General features: G+C 32.6%; 1 protein-coding gene across 2 annotated transcripts in view; it reads right to left on the bottom strand.

The window, feature by feature from the left end:
• Window positions 1-2,190: 2,190 nt before the first annotated feature.
• LOC121389406 (protein phosphatase 1 regulatory subunit 16A-like) overlaps window positions 2,191-16,176 on the bottom strand; it is a 52,698-nt gene continuing 38,712 nt past the window's right edge. For both annotated transcript variants that reach the window (XM_041521019.1, XM_041521020.1), the window contains 2 exons: window positions 12,712-12,829; window positions 2,191-12,236 (listed from right to left, as the gene is read on the bottom strand). In XM_041521019.1, the coding sequence (XP_041376953.1) occupies window positions 11,346-12,236; window positions 12,712-12,829 (1,009 nt within the window). In that variant the 3' untranslated portion in view covers window positions 2,191-11,345. The remainder of the gene's footprint in view (window positions 12,237-12,711; window positions 12,830-16,176) is intronic.

The following is a 16,176-nucleotide window of genomic DNA, read 5'->3' as shown; positions in this document are numbered from 1 at the left end:
CTTGTTTTATGGGTTTTTTCTCCTACGACCACTGGAACTACTAGTAAACATTGTGAAACAAAATTTGAAAACACACACACACACACACACACACACACTCTCTCTCTCTCTCTCTCTCTCTCTCTCTCTCTCTCTCTCTCTCTCTCTCTCTCTCTCTCTCTCTCTCTCTCTCTCTCTCTCTCTCTCTCTCTCTCTCTCTCTCTCTCTATATATATATATTGTTTTATATGCCAACGTGGTTTAAACCAGTTATTACATAATAAAAATATATCTGTATTCTTATTGGTCAAAAACCAGTCACATGACCGTCCGTAAATAGTGATATTGTCTTGAGACGGTCTCACCGGTCCATCAAAAGTGATATTGCCCTGACCAATGACAATAAAGATGAGACAAAAATCTATCCAATAAATGATTAGATAACGTAATGCAACGTCAACTGCTAATTCTAATGTAAACGAGCACAAACTTGTGAAAGAAACGTTTTGCTGTCCTTCAGCAAAAAGATAACATCTTTAGTCATACTGAGTTTAATTCCGCAAATACGACAAAAACAAGGTCAGTAATCGCCAAATTGTGTATAGAATATATCGCAGATTTAGAAACGTACATGATACATCAAAATGCAGTTGGAATCGGCACTCTCAGGATTTTATGTTAAAATAAAAAATGCATTTGAAGGTAATCGGTAACTGTTCTGTATAAATGTATGTTCAAATTTATCACATTTTGTGTTTTATTTTGCTATTAATATGATTTGGGCACTCTTGCTGGTTATAATGTCTCGAATTTGATTTTTTGTCTTGGTAACGGTTTATTTACGCATTCCTCTGCGTATCATACGTCATAGGATTACGTAACGTCACTAAATCCCATCAGTTTTAACGCATTGCGGGAAATTATAAGCGTTGGCGCATTTCGATTCTGATAAACAAAGCAGGAATGTACGAGACTTATGGATGAGATTATGTAATAAAACATTTATTGACCACATTTCAGGCAATATTATGTTTTATGGACCGAAGAAATTGATATTGACCTCGGTCAGTATCAATTTCTTCGGTCCATAAAACATGATATTGCCCTCAATGATGGTCAATAATTGATAAATATTAAGTTTTTACATTATTCTGTATTTTTTGTATTTACAGAAATGACATGAATATGTGCGATTCCAGTTCCATAGTTACCATACATTTTCAGTTTCCATAGAATACATTAGATAAGGATATGGCAGTGTTACTTGTACTTGTAGTATTTCAATATCCTTTTATACACAGAACATTACTTTCAGTGTTTTCACCGTTTTGTATTCATGATATAGGAGCGAGACGTAGCCCAGTGTTCAAGCACTCGATGTGCGGTCGGTTTGGGATCAATCTGTCAGTGGGCCCATTGGACTATTTCTCGCTCATGCCAGTGCACCACGACTGATACATCAAAGGCCGTGGTATGTACTACCCTGTCTATGGGATGGTGCATATAAAAGATCCCTCGTTGCTAATCGAAAAAGAGTAGCCCATGAAGTGGCAACAGCGGGTTTCCTCCCTCAGCATGTGTGTGGTCCTTAACCATATGTCCGATGCCATATAACCGTAAATAAACCATAAACCATTTCCTTCCTTGTATTCACGATATGGTAACATTTACTTGCGAAGTACGTCACGTGATCAAAACTAGATGCTGCTTAATCAATTTCCTGCTGTATATTATATAGGACAATAGTGTAAAAGTGTTGGGGTCTTCAATAGGGATGTCCACAAGCACAAAAAAGAAAGCATTCTGAGAAGTTTTGTTCCACAAAAATATGTCCTACGTGTATGGTACGGATTTATTTTAGCAGTAAAACGAGGCAACTATAACGTATGAAAAAACCCCAACCCAAAATAAACAAAGAAAAAAGAAAAGGGAAGACGAGTGTAAATGCATGTAGCGGGTTTCCTCTCTTGACTACGAGTCAAAATTACCAAATGTTTGACATCCCAATAGCCAATGATCAATATGCTCTAGTGGTGTTGTTAAACAAAACAAACATTCAATACAGAATAACGGCTAAACGCGGATAAACTAGCATAATGTGGCCATTCATTTGGCATGTGTGGAAATCTTAAGTATCCATTTCATTTTGCTTATCCGTGTGTGCAACATACACTAAACAGAATAGGTCTAAACAAACAACACAACAACGACTCAAGAGAGATTAATTTTATTAAATATACAACCGGAATGGATTATATATTGCGACTTCCATACATTATCAAATATATGTTAATAAATGTAAGCATACTGGTACTCATAATAATTGTCCTATTTTCCTCCTATTTCACAATGTATCTGTTTTAAGACGTATCTGAAATGCAATAACCTTTATACAACTATAGATATAAAAATTGGGTTAAATATTGACAAAATATACAAATACTCGATGATTATTTTACATATAATTCCTATGTACAACTAAAATACAACTATAGGGGCCTATGTATTTACAAATTGAATTTTGAATTCTTGTTACCATATTTTGAACTGTACACGTCAGTAAAATCATATTCTTGATATACCTTGTTTAAGTTTTACTGGATATCACAGGGTGTACTATCAGAACAGAACCACAGGATCTCGGATGAGGCAACACTGTCATAGTACGTGTTGCTGATTTTAAGATACAATGAAATTGTGTTTCATGCCATAAAGTTTTGGAAGTATTTCTATCAATTGGTCAACCTATTCATCAATGATTCCACCTTTTGCCATAGCATGTTTTCTGATTTTAAAATACAACGACATTGTATTTCGTGCCATAAAAGTTTGGAAGTATTCCTATCAATAGGTCAACCTATTCATCAATGATTCCACTTGTTTTTTTAAGCATCCTTCCAGGGGGCTTTGTAGGGTAGGTTCAATAGTAAGCACTTGTATATCAAACTAAATATTAATTATATATACATTGTTAGTTTTCATACATAAACTGTATCACATCAGCAAGCATAAGAATTTTTCTTCAACAGTTCAAGTAAAAGGGCCGAGAGGTGAAGTTTGATCCATGGAATAACTACACTAAAATAAAGACTTATAAATATGTTCATGAGAAAAATGGTGGATGGTGGGTACAGCCAAGGCCATAGCTAATGTACTTCCTTGTGGATGAGAACAAAATGACAGAAAAGAAAGGAATGTTTTAATAGCACCTCAGCACATTTAAAACCACAGCTATTAGATATCTGACACATTACTGTAAGGTCAGGCCTGGAAAATGAGAGGAAACATGCTGCACTTTTCTACAGACAAATGTTTGGCAGAATTGCTTCATTGTGAAGCAATACCTGTGTAAATGCTTATGTCGATGCCAAATTATTCTTTTGTACATATTATGTACATTTTACTGTACATACATATACACAAAATACATAAACTAAATCCTTAAAATCAAACTTGGAATACATTAATATGCACAAAATACATTTTTGCAATATACATGTCTATTTATAAGTGTACAGTTTACAATAAATGAAAGCACTTAACGTGGCCTAAGCTGTTGTACCTTATTTCCGTGATAGGTATATAAAGCGAAGACAGTTTACTTCCTGGAATACTTGATGATTGTAGAAGATTTGTATTGTCAAAAGACAAGATACAATCATCATTCATTTTTATTTAATGAACACACTGGTACTTTCAAACATTAATTGTTTTACTTAAAAAAGTTATAATTTTAATCTCAAATAATAATAAAAATTGATAATTTAGGCAAGGTCTCATAAAATAATGTATTTTAATAAATTAAACCCCTGAGCGCCTCAGTATTATTGCTACAGACAACTTGCTGATAAAAATAATTTAAAAAAAAATAGTTCAAGACTTGACAGAATTAATGAACAATTTTTAATCAATGCAACAACATCGTTTAAAATTATCAACAGAATGAATGAATGAATGAATGAATGAATGAATGTGTAACAACACCCCAGCAAGAAAAATACACTGGCAAGTTATCAACAGCTGCTTTAGATTTGTATACATAACATGAGGATATTACAACATCTGAAGGCACAAGGTGCTCTCATAAAAACACCTGTAGATGTTCCTCATAGACAATTATTGAGTTAGTTATAAAACAGTGCAATTAAATCAGTTATAAATAACATTATTCAATCTGAAGTAAGCAACAGTTGAGATATTTTCAGTTACCAGTGAGCAATTATGGAAAAATAACAGTAAATTTTATTAACATATTTAAATGAACTGGATTTTTAAAAACCTATTTATATTTCATATTTTATATTCACTTGTAATGGAATCATTTAAGCAAATGATTTTCAACACATTTATATGAAAAGAGTTTAAAAATATAATTATACTTTAGATCTGAATAATTTAGTAAGCAGCAAATACAGAATCTCTTTAAAGGAAATAAATTTTAAAAAATTACTTGAGTAATACTTCATATTCAAAATAGTAACAGCAAACATGGAATGTTTGTAGCCAATGGCATTGAGTTGTTAAAGTAAAATATATTTTAATATAATGCATAATCTTAATGCTTCTTGAATTGTAATTACAATATTATATAACTGGATTAAACAATTCCTGCATTACAAATGTTAGTTTTATACATATACACATGCACATTCAAAAGAACACACAAAAATGGAATATGTCCATTTGCTTTTGTTTTGAGCAATGTTTTTTTGTTGTTCATACTTTAAAACAAAAGTGGATATTATGTTAATTACAGTAGTTTAATATCAATAGATGGTTAATATCACTCATACATCACAGGCAAATGTAACAACCAATAAAATAATGTGTAGTTTTCATGTAATTTTTTTTTTTTAAATGAAGTTGTGACCTTGACCTTCAATGCAGAACAAATATGTAATAGGTGATTAATCCTCTCGTTATGCTAATTTTAATTTTTATTAAAGTATGATGGAAGGTTTAAATTTTATTCAAGACCAATAAAAATTTTCTATATGTAGATGTATAAACTACGGATAATATTACCATAGTTATTTAACACAATACTGTATTTCCTCTATAAATACGACCATATTTTTTTCTAAAAATTATTTGTAATTTTTCTTTTTGTTTCATTGTTACAGTTACTTCGAGGCATTAACCAAGTAAGTAGTAAAAGTTGTACCTGAATTGTGAATATGAGACCGGTTCATTAAAGACTGAACATCGAAATTTACCCTGAAATTTTGAGACCCAACTAAACAGTCTACACCTCATAGACCCTGTCAATAGATGGCTTGGTGCATCCTACATTAAAACTAACACCCATTTACACTTGCTAATAGAGTAAGAAAGGAAAGGAATATTTGTTTAATAGATCAGCAGTTTGAACTACAGCTATTAACATACACAGGGAGTCGAAACCCTCATTGGTGAAGTGAATTTTCTCTTTTTGTGATGGATTTCCCAGGGGAGAATAGCTCGACATTACTAGAAAATTTATTCGCCATAGACTAGACCCCTCCCTGTATACATTTCTGCACACACGCCTGGTACGATTACTTTAACACTTAGTTTAGATAAAAGGAGGGGGAACTTGCTTCCACAGAACAGACTACTCTTAACAAAAAAGAAGAAAGAGATTCTGAATATGTATTTTTCAGGGGTGGGAATTGGAGAACTGTAAAAAAGATGAAATCTAGAGGGGTCCTGGAAATTCTTGAAATCCTGGGTTAAAATCTGTGCCATCTGACACATTTTGGAGGAAAGGACGATTAAAATGCGAGGAAACGCAATGTTCCATGAGAGGAAAACAGCTGATCCGAGGAGAATTCCCACCTCTGATTTTTCCCACAAAAAGGGCAGTACATACCAAGACCTTTGACAAACCAATTGTGTAGTGCTGGTTGGGACGAGGTGAGTGATCAATCCTATAATATATCGCACCCAGGTAAGAAATGCTATATCCAAAGAGAAAAATATTTCTAAGTAAAATCAAAGCATGTCCACTTCTGCTAAAACTACATGTTAAAAACACTAACAACAAGTCTCAAATTATATAATTCCTAAATTTGACTTGAGACTAGCAAAATTTAGAATTTTAATTTTAACTTCCCCAGACCATTAAATAAAAAAAAAATTAAAGTATAAACTGAAAGGTTACATGTCTTTTAATACATATTTACTAGTTTTCTTTTAAACAATAAGACCTAGAAATAATATAGCTTTACCCCTAGTTTGAGAAAAAAATACATATTATAAGTCTTGTAAGCTAATATAACTGACATACATACAGAATTGTAATACCGGTATATGTAGTCTTTCAAACTTTTTAACCACCTGTAATCAAAATTGCTTAATTAATCACATACCATGCTAGTCATTTGTTTCAAATTAATTCCTTCTGAGTTGATTACCAAACTTAATAAATAGATGCTTTTAATTTTGGAGTGAAGTCCATATCCTATTAAATCTTTGAAAATAGATGCCTCAAAACACTTACTAAGAGAGTTAATGGATATTTTAATGACCTTGACTACAGAGCAATTAAAAACATTGCATTGACATTATTATACATAAATTAACAATCTGTGTTATATATACAATATAAACAAGAATTAAAAATATCTGTGTAAGCTATAACAATGACAAAAATCATTTATGTACACCATTAAAAATAACAATTGTATATTTGAAGCAAGAATGATGAAATTGCTATGCTAGATTTCAATATTAACATGCTACGTATAATGTGACATATATACACACATAACATTATGTATGATTTGATAATCTGTTTTGAGCTTTGCATGATATTAATGAAATTGCAAGAATTCTGACAGCTTCTGCTTATACACATCACTGACCCACCAACAAGACCGTGTGACATTCAATACAACTCGTATGTACACATCTGATTACAAAGACATTCTACAATAACATACAAAGAATATAAAACAGATAAATTACCAAAAGCAATGCGATACCTACTTAAAAATAAAACTTTAAACGATCCTTTAAAAAATGAAAACTCTATGCCATAGGGTTTTCCCCCCAAGCATTCCAATCAAATTCAGTCCACATTGTAAACATTATTTTTAAATATGCCAATAAATACATCAATAAATTAAACACTAAAAATAACTGATATTCATTAAAAAGCTGTAAAACCATATCCCTGATCTAATAATAGGTATTCTTGAATTTGTTTTACAAGGCTAAAGTGGGTTTTTTAATGGAGCCTTGTGTGTGTGTTTTGTTGTTTTAATTTTGCAATAAACAGGTACTTTCTAACATTCTGATGTTCTGCAAATGTCAGCAATCAACTGACAAGGAAATAATATTTCATACAGCAATTACAATTGGTTTGGCATTTTGACGCATAACAATTTTATAAAGCATTTTTATTTGCAATACCACAGAAATCAGAACTAGAACTTTCATGATTTCTTTTCTCACTATTTTTTAATTCAATTAATAACGGACAATTCTGTACCTGTTACCAATTGTATGTTATATTTATTCTCATATTGAAATCATTCAATGAAGGCAAGTAGGATAAATGTGATCATCAATAAAATTTAGAATGAACACCTATGGCTCACCTAAACAATGAATCTGTATTTTTTGCATTTTCACTTGAATTTCAAGCTTTTTAATTGCCAGAATGTCTTAATAAATGCTTCAGCAGCTAATAAAAAAGCTATCTTGAAAGCAAATGAAAAAAAAAGAGCAAAAAAAAAAGCAACAGCAGCATATTTGGTAATATATATAATACGGTATTATGTAATCTTGTATAAATAAACTGGTTTCTATTCAATCAACACAGAAACATCAGCTTCTGCTATAAATGAATCTGGGATAACTGATAAAACTTGCTAGCATTTCGCGTAAAGAATATGTTCTTCCGAACACAATATTCACTTGTTAATAACTGAATAACAAACTTTATCTTATAAAAATACAGAGAATGTTTCACTATTGTTTTAACATTGCCTACTTAACAATTCTCTGATCTGAATGAGTCTGAAAGACTTCTTTCTGCACTTTTGAAATTAACACATGGAACTGAATTCACTTAAAAATATTATATGTAACACATGGCTAAACCTTTTAATCATAAGTATCGCTTGTTGCATTTAACTTTTCTGAATTTTTTCTACCCATAAAAAAGAAAGAGAAAAATCCAACCTTCACCTAACAAAAAACAAATCTCCTATACCCCAAATATTTTTTATGTTCAATTAAGTTGTGAGCATTCAATATAAATTTAAACAAATAATATATAACACACACACCTTTTAAAAAGACACCCTACCCCAAAAAAAAAGGAAAAAAGAAAAAATGCAAAGAAAAATCATAGAAAATAACAAAACAAAAGATTCTAAATAAAAGCAAGAAAAAAGATGGATGGAATAGTCAACTGGAATGTATACAGTATATATAATTCCATTTATTAAAAACTGTTATTACTGAAAATATCTCAGTTGTATAATGCAATTAAAGGCGTGTTCTCACAATGTCACAGTAATCATCTGTTGTATACTATCAATCACATTAAATCAAATCGTATATCAAATCAGTTTTAGATGCATACTACAGTGACTTGTTAAACCAATTAGTATTTCTTCTAATTTCCACAACTTAGCTTATGCTAACTACATGCTGTGACTCATCGCTATATGGTGCATCATGGGAACAGACCTATCATTTAAAAACAAGATACAATTAACCATATTTTAAATTCATAATTTTTAACATTTTATATTCATATTATTATACGATAATTATGATACAGTGATTCTTTCAAACATTTACTGGAAAATAATTTACAGAATCAAAATATGATTTCTGTTGGTTCTGATATGTAGAATAAAATTTATAAAATTTCTGAAAACTCGGACCTATTTTAAACTTTTAATTTTGTTTGTCGCCTTACTATGCTATGGTCCGACGACTGATTTGTGAACAATCTATCTTGTATAATAAATGCACTTATCATTAAAACACTGCATGATGATTTACACATTATATTACAGATCTTTATGCTTACAAATAGATTGCAAGTTATACTGATTACTAAGTTTTACAATATACATCTCTTTCTGTCATAAAACAAGTGTTCGTCATGGGTGTTTAAAGATAACATGGTAATTAATGCATGATATTACTGCTATCATAGCAGGTATTCAATAAGATAGAGTTGATGAAAATGGACTGATGTGGCACACTAATACAGCATTGTGTTGCCTACCAGATAAGATATAGGCCTAACCATGTTTACAGGAATGATAGATTATTCTTTTGGCAAAGCTGATAAATCCAACTACGGTACTTCTGTTGTGATACAGAAAGATAAATCTGCATTTCCTTACAAATCAATAGCCGAGACACAGAATGATGTCAAAAATTATCACTGTGTTTTATGTTTACAGTTTATCCCCAATGTCAATAAAATAACATCTGTTGAATCTTGGGTAGTATGAATTTTCTAAGATTATTTGACATAAGACGGTATGTGTAACTAGCATAAGGGTATCTATTCTACAACTACAAGCACTGGTGCAAAAAGCAGCTAATTAAATTACATCATTGGTCTGTGTAAAGACAATGTCATTTCATTTACGTCACTTGTGTCTAATGGAGATGGGGAAAATCACAATCCTAAAGATAAACAGTTTATCTCTTGGGCTGGGATTTCCAGAGTCTGCAAACAACATTCATAATAGATTATTTTTGTTCCTTTCCCTAGAAGAACACAAGTCATACATGCTGGTCTGCTGCATAACGTCATTAAAAATACATCACCAGTCAACATAATCCTACTGTGTCGTTTGTATTTTTTAAAGCTTGCTGGACATTTTAAAATCGATGTTCAATTTTTTTTCTAGGTTTTTTTTTTTTTTACAATATATTCTTTTTGAAACCTTTTAAGAAATTACCTTTGAAGATTAAACATGGTTATGATTAATACTGGAGGCATTTTGGAATTAGATATTTACTATACATTTTAGAAATGTAAAAACTTAAAACACTTTTAACATTTTCAATACTTAGTTTTTGTAACTGTAAGTTATAAATATAGTTGGGTGGAACAAAAAATCACCCACCTCTCATGTTTGATGCTAGCAAAACCTAACTCTCAAGATAAAACAGTGATGGCTGAAACTTTTCAAGATTCTCCTCAGACAAAATACTTTTTCTCAGGTTGGGATTTCTTAAAGATTCGTTGATAGATTCTCTTTGTCTTTGAATTTGAAACAGAATTTTGTTTTTATTGATGAAAGGTAGGGACATTCTGATCTGATTGCATTAACTAATCAAACAACACCAAATGTATGACAAAACCATTAAACCCTATGCTGTTAAACAACTGACATTTTTGTCTTTTGTCTATTTTTTTTAATCAAAAATCCTCTATTAAAACCACTTGATCAAATGTGGCAGAAGCTACACTGAAAAAAACTAAATCCCAATCAATTCACACTAGAGGCAAAGCAGCTAGAATGTTTGCTATAAAATACACCTTTTATTTAGAAACTGCCAGTACAAATGGCATCTTTATTATTTTCCCTAATAACTGAAACTACATTACTATAGTATAGAAATTCAAAGCAGCAACTATATTATAGCAAAGACTTGGCAAGAGGAAATTAATTAACGTATCTAGGTCATTAAATGTGTTCCACCACAACCATTGTGGGCAGAGGGTTCAACTTTGATCAAACCGTTTGCCATGAAGATATATGGCCAGCAATTTTAAATACCGTAGACCACAGTGGCCTCAAACTGTGGTACTGATGAACATGTCACCAGCAACTTCAGGTAAACTTTAATACTTATGAGAAAAATCTCTCATAAGCAATTTTAAGTAGATCATACTGGTCCCTGACAGAGATTCTGATGAACTTTTATCTGACGTAAGTCACATTCAGCAGACCATATTGGAGTTGACCTAACTGGCCATGGACAGTGATTCTTATGACATAAAATAACGTAAGACACCAGTGATAATGAGGTCAGATAAATAACCACTAACAGTGGTTCCTAATGAATATATCTCGATGTAAGTGACCACTGACACTTAGCAGACCATATAAACGGCCTCCGACAGTGATTCTCATTCAACATGATAATGTTTCAGTTACATTAAGTAGACCATAATTGCTGTGATGAAAATCGTGTGTGACACAACTCTCCCCTACAATTTTAACTTTTAAAAAATCAGACCAGTCTGATATTAATAATGAATTCAATCACCAGCGACTTTCAGTGGACCACTCTGAAACTATGACACTGATCCTGCAGAAGACAACTCACTTTGTTCAAATCACTCACATCTAGAAACAAAAACCCCACACTATCTCTCTCACTTTCGCTTGCTTTCATCACATTATCACACAACAGGATGTTTTGTCCTCATCACCACCAACGATCGCGGCATGGTTGGGCGCGGTGAAGCGACGTAGCTGTCCATCATTCATGTATGCACGGTTGGGCGGCGACGAGCTCAGACTGTTGTTGTTATTATGCCCATTCGTCTTGTCCTTCTTGCCGTTGCTTGGAAGAATACTAGTGTTGGCGTTGGCATTGGCGTTGGCAGTCGGCCTCATGTCTGACTGGAGACTCTGGAGAAACATGCTCTGAACCTGAGCTTCCAAATTGTCTCGACGCTGAGTGTACGGATCGACCACCTCCACCTGCCGCTGATCCGTCCTCTGTTTCTTCAAGTCGGATAGCGACACGGATGACACGCCTGATGGGTACCGCGGCACGGACCCTGACCCAGCGAAGTTTCCAGGTGGCATCTGGCTGGCATCGGTATCAGTGGGTTTGGATTGTGATGTTGTTGTTGTTGTTGTTGTTGTTGTTGTTGATGATGATGATGATGACTCGGCTAAAGTAGTAGTTGCAGATGAAGGCACATGTTTTGATTGAGTCTTTGCGGTGGACGTGGTGGTGTCTGTTGTTGATGCGTTTGTCCTGGATGCTGCTGCTGTTGTAGTTGTCTTCTTCAAGCTGTTGGAGGACATTTCCTCCACACTGGCTGATATCTTTCTCTTCAGTGACTGCTCCTGTGTTGAAGAGTTTGCTGCCGCCAATACCGCCAATACATTCTCGTTCTGTTTTCCCAGTGGAAGGTCTCGTTCTGGTGATTTTGTCTTTTTGGCAGGACGGTCCTTTTCAGAATCTCCAATATTTGATTCTTCGGATAACACAATGAGTGCGACATCATCGATGTTTGTTGCTGGTAGATTTTCCTTGCCTTCGGTGTCATCCTAAACAAATAACCAGAATATTTGTAATAGGAAAACACAATGAATATAAAAATTAAATAGTTAAATTACAGGGCTCTGGCTCTGGCACTCACCAAATTCACCAATTGCGAATGTCAAAAACAATCGGCGAATTTATTTTAATTTGGCAAAATAATTTCATGGAATAATTGATATTTTGTTACAAAATAACTGGGTTTCTGCAATTTTTGAAGTTTAATAGATAATTTGGTGAAATGTTTTGCTAACCCAGAGCTAGCCTTGAATTAAAGCACAATGTAAAGATCCGTGCAATATAAATGTCAAAAAATTAAATATTTCAAATAAAGTGTCCAATGCATCCATCACATTCACATTAATAACTTGCTCTCTCTACGTTTATGATTTATAATAATAATAATAATATAAACAATAATATAATAAAATAATACAACTAAAATTTTAAAAATCATTTGCAATCTCCATGGAAACAACATACATTCAGATCATCATCGTCTTCCATTGTCCGCAGACCAAAATGAAGAGCTTCCTCCTTTGCTTCCTTCTTGAACAGTGAACTTTTCTCTCCACGCAAACTACTTCGCCGTAATGAGGCACTACAAAGAGAAATTAATTTATTTTATAATAATTATTTATGAAGTTGCAAAACTAATGTTATGAGAACAGCAAAATAAATTTAATCCTGCAAAATGTAAAATTATGTGACCTAACGAACATTTCAAGCCCAGATACATCACTCGTACCATTAGAATAACTTTTAGTTACAAATGTCTAGTTCTACTTTAAAAAAAACCCACAACACCCCCCCCCCCCAAAAAAAAAAACCCTCCTAAAACACTAGGATTTAAAAATAAAAAATTCTGTAATATTTACAGACCCTTTATACCTGATACACACCCAAAAAAAACCAACAACCCCAAAACACAAGGAATTAAAAAAAAAATCCTGCAATAGTTGCAGACCCTTTTATACCCGATACCCAAAAAAAAATAATACAACCCCCCACACACACACACAAAAAAACAAACACAAAAATAAACCTTCCACCAACCCCAACAAAATTAATGTAACCGAAGTATTTGTTTTAAGATAAAAAGCTAAATTTAATTCGGCCTTGATTAACAATTCACAATCTGAGTTTAACAGGGTTCTGACAATTTGGTTAAAACTGAGTTATGTATATCATGGGATTCAAACCTCTTGGTTCTCTCATTTCCTGTACTATATCACTGATTGAGTGGTGAATATACTCTCTCAACATTGCATAATCAGAATTACAAAGTGGTGGAATGTACCACAGATGAAAGAAATTTCAGATCCTTTCAATTCAAAAATACAAATATGTCTTAGAACCCTTTTTTTTTCAGCTTGCGAGTAATGTTTTAACATTTATTTAAGCACTAAATATGGTGTTTGTAAAAGTAATTTATGTTAATAATTTAAATTTGATTGTAATAATGTATCACTAATGTTTTACCCCCACCAATTACAATTACAATTTAAATTGTTTTTATTTAATTGTTTATGTAGGATATCAGTTATCTAAAATTTTATATATTTATATAATTCTTACAAACTATGTTGATCTTTAAAATATTAAAATGTAAGAGCCATAACTTTAAAAACCCCAAACATATATACACAAAAAGAAAATAAAAAAATGTAAACTACAATCAAAGCATACTAAACCACAAGCAGTAACACTTTTGGCAGCATTATTAGCCACAGTATACTAAATATATATTTTCATATCAATAAAACACAATAAAAAAGGACTGCTATCACAGTATATTAAGTGTAGAAAAAGACACATGAATAAAAATGAAAAGACTCCAAGGATAAAATAGGATGTGCATTCCATGAAAATGCCATGTGGTCAAAATATGATGTGCATTCCAAGAAAACCCCATGAATACAAGATGAAGTGAGTCTATGAACAAGATCCCATGGATGAAGGCCTCAAGCATAAATAAATAACATTCATATATGGATGGATGGATGGATGGATGGAATAGATGGTAAGGCATGCAGGTGTACAAAGGAAACAAGTCCACCAACATTCACCTGACAGTCTCTAAAACCAAATGAATACAACGGATACAAACATTCATAAACAAGGCATCCATATTAAACCTGATAAATAAATATATGCACCATTTTGAAAAAAGTAAATAACACTGGTTTTATATGTGGTAGTAACGCTCCCCTTGCCGTGCTACACATATGCATTTGAAAGCATATGGCATAAACCAATTATAACAAAACAGGATTTCATGTTTTTTAAATAAAACAAAAACCAAAAATAAAGAAAATGACCCCCATCTAATATTCATTTTAAAATTATTTCTAGTCCAACATAAATAAAAGGAAAACGAATATTTGTTTTTAAAATGACTCCTCGGCACATTTTAAACTACAGCTATCTGGTGTCTAACATATGGTTATTTTGACAGTGAGTTGATTACGAGAGAGAGGAAATCTGCTGCCGCCACATGAACTATTACTATTATTCTGGAAAAAGCAGCAAGGAATCTTTTACAGACCACAGCCCTTGATGCACCAGTTGCGGAACACTGGTTGGGATAGAAAACACTCATAGGTCCACCAAGGGCAATCGATCTTGCAATCCATCGCACATTAGGAAAACTGCTAGATAAATGATTTAATGTTAAATTAAAAAATTTATTTTAATGAAATCCTGTCTATTCACCAATTCTGATCATGCGCGACGGCACATACACACATACCGAACTTCGGACGTGTCACCAGACAGTAATGTCTTGCTCCAGTGTCCACTTTAAAAACAACAACATAGCAGAGATTTCATTTCATTCATTTTAATTTATATTATTTTGGTGCTTATAATCCAATAAAGGTTCATGCAAGATGTCATGGGCATACACCTCAGCTACCTACCCAGTGTGTTTGTTATAACTCAGTTCTGTGGGGGAGTTGGTACCAGGATGCGAACCCAGTACCCACCATCCTTAAGTACAAAAGCTTAACCATTAAGACATCGAAACTGAGAGGTCTTCGTATGCTTAAATGTTCTTCGTGTTCTTAAGCCTCACCTCACCGTTTTTATAACATCTTTTACTATTACAAAATACAAGCTCAACCAGTTATAATAAACTCACAAGCTTACCTCATCGTATTCTAACATTATTCCCTGATACAAAATACAAACACAACTACAATTTTAATAAACCTGTGTGTTATTGCTATCACTATCACAGTATCAGATGCCTTCATTCAACATACAAGTCTGCTGGCAAGATTTGAATACTTTAAAACACAAAACTGTGGAATAGTGTTGAAACGAAGAATAACATTTTTATATAACCTAGATTAGCAAGTTTAACCAAAGAATATCAAAGAATTGTGTGCAATGTTCAGCTAGAAAATGGACATGGACCCTCTAGCCTTAACGTTTAAATAATATATTTAAAACTGGAGCTTTAATAGTTTTCTTTCAAATGCAGTCAACCATAACATGCAAACCATGGTAACCTAATTGTTACCCAACTTGGGATGGGAAAAAAAAGAAAAAAAGGGACTACATTAACTGTAAGTAAGTACATGTAGATAAAATATGTGTACAAAATACAAACTGAACTGAAATAAAGTAAGAAACATGCATTTAACAAGGTACAGACGATGAAAGACTGAAAAGAAAACACGTATAAAACAACGATGCTGTTAATGACAACACATTATTGCATGACCACAAAAAATATATGAATTTATAATGTAAGAAATGATGATACGACGTCATTGCAGTTATTGATGTATTAAATGACAAATGAAGACAAACTAAACATATACAATCCAAACTGTGTAAAACAAAAAGTATTTTATAAACTTAATAAAAGATTTGTAAAATTATTGTATACAGTGAAACCCCTCTAAACCGGACACCCTCGAGACCAAGTAAAATGTCCGG

This window comes from Gigantopelta aegis, chromosome 14 (assembly GCF_016097555.1).
Source record: "Gigantopelta aegis isolate Gae_Host chromosome 14, Gae_host_genome, whole genome shotgun sequence".
Lineage (NCBI taxonomy): Eukaryota > Metazoa > Mollusca > Gastropoda > Neomphalida > Peltospiridae > Gigantopelta > Gigantopelta aegis.
The sequence above is the reverse complement of the archived record's forward strand: the minus strand, read 5'-3'. Positions and strand labels throughout refer to the sequence as shown.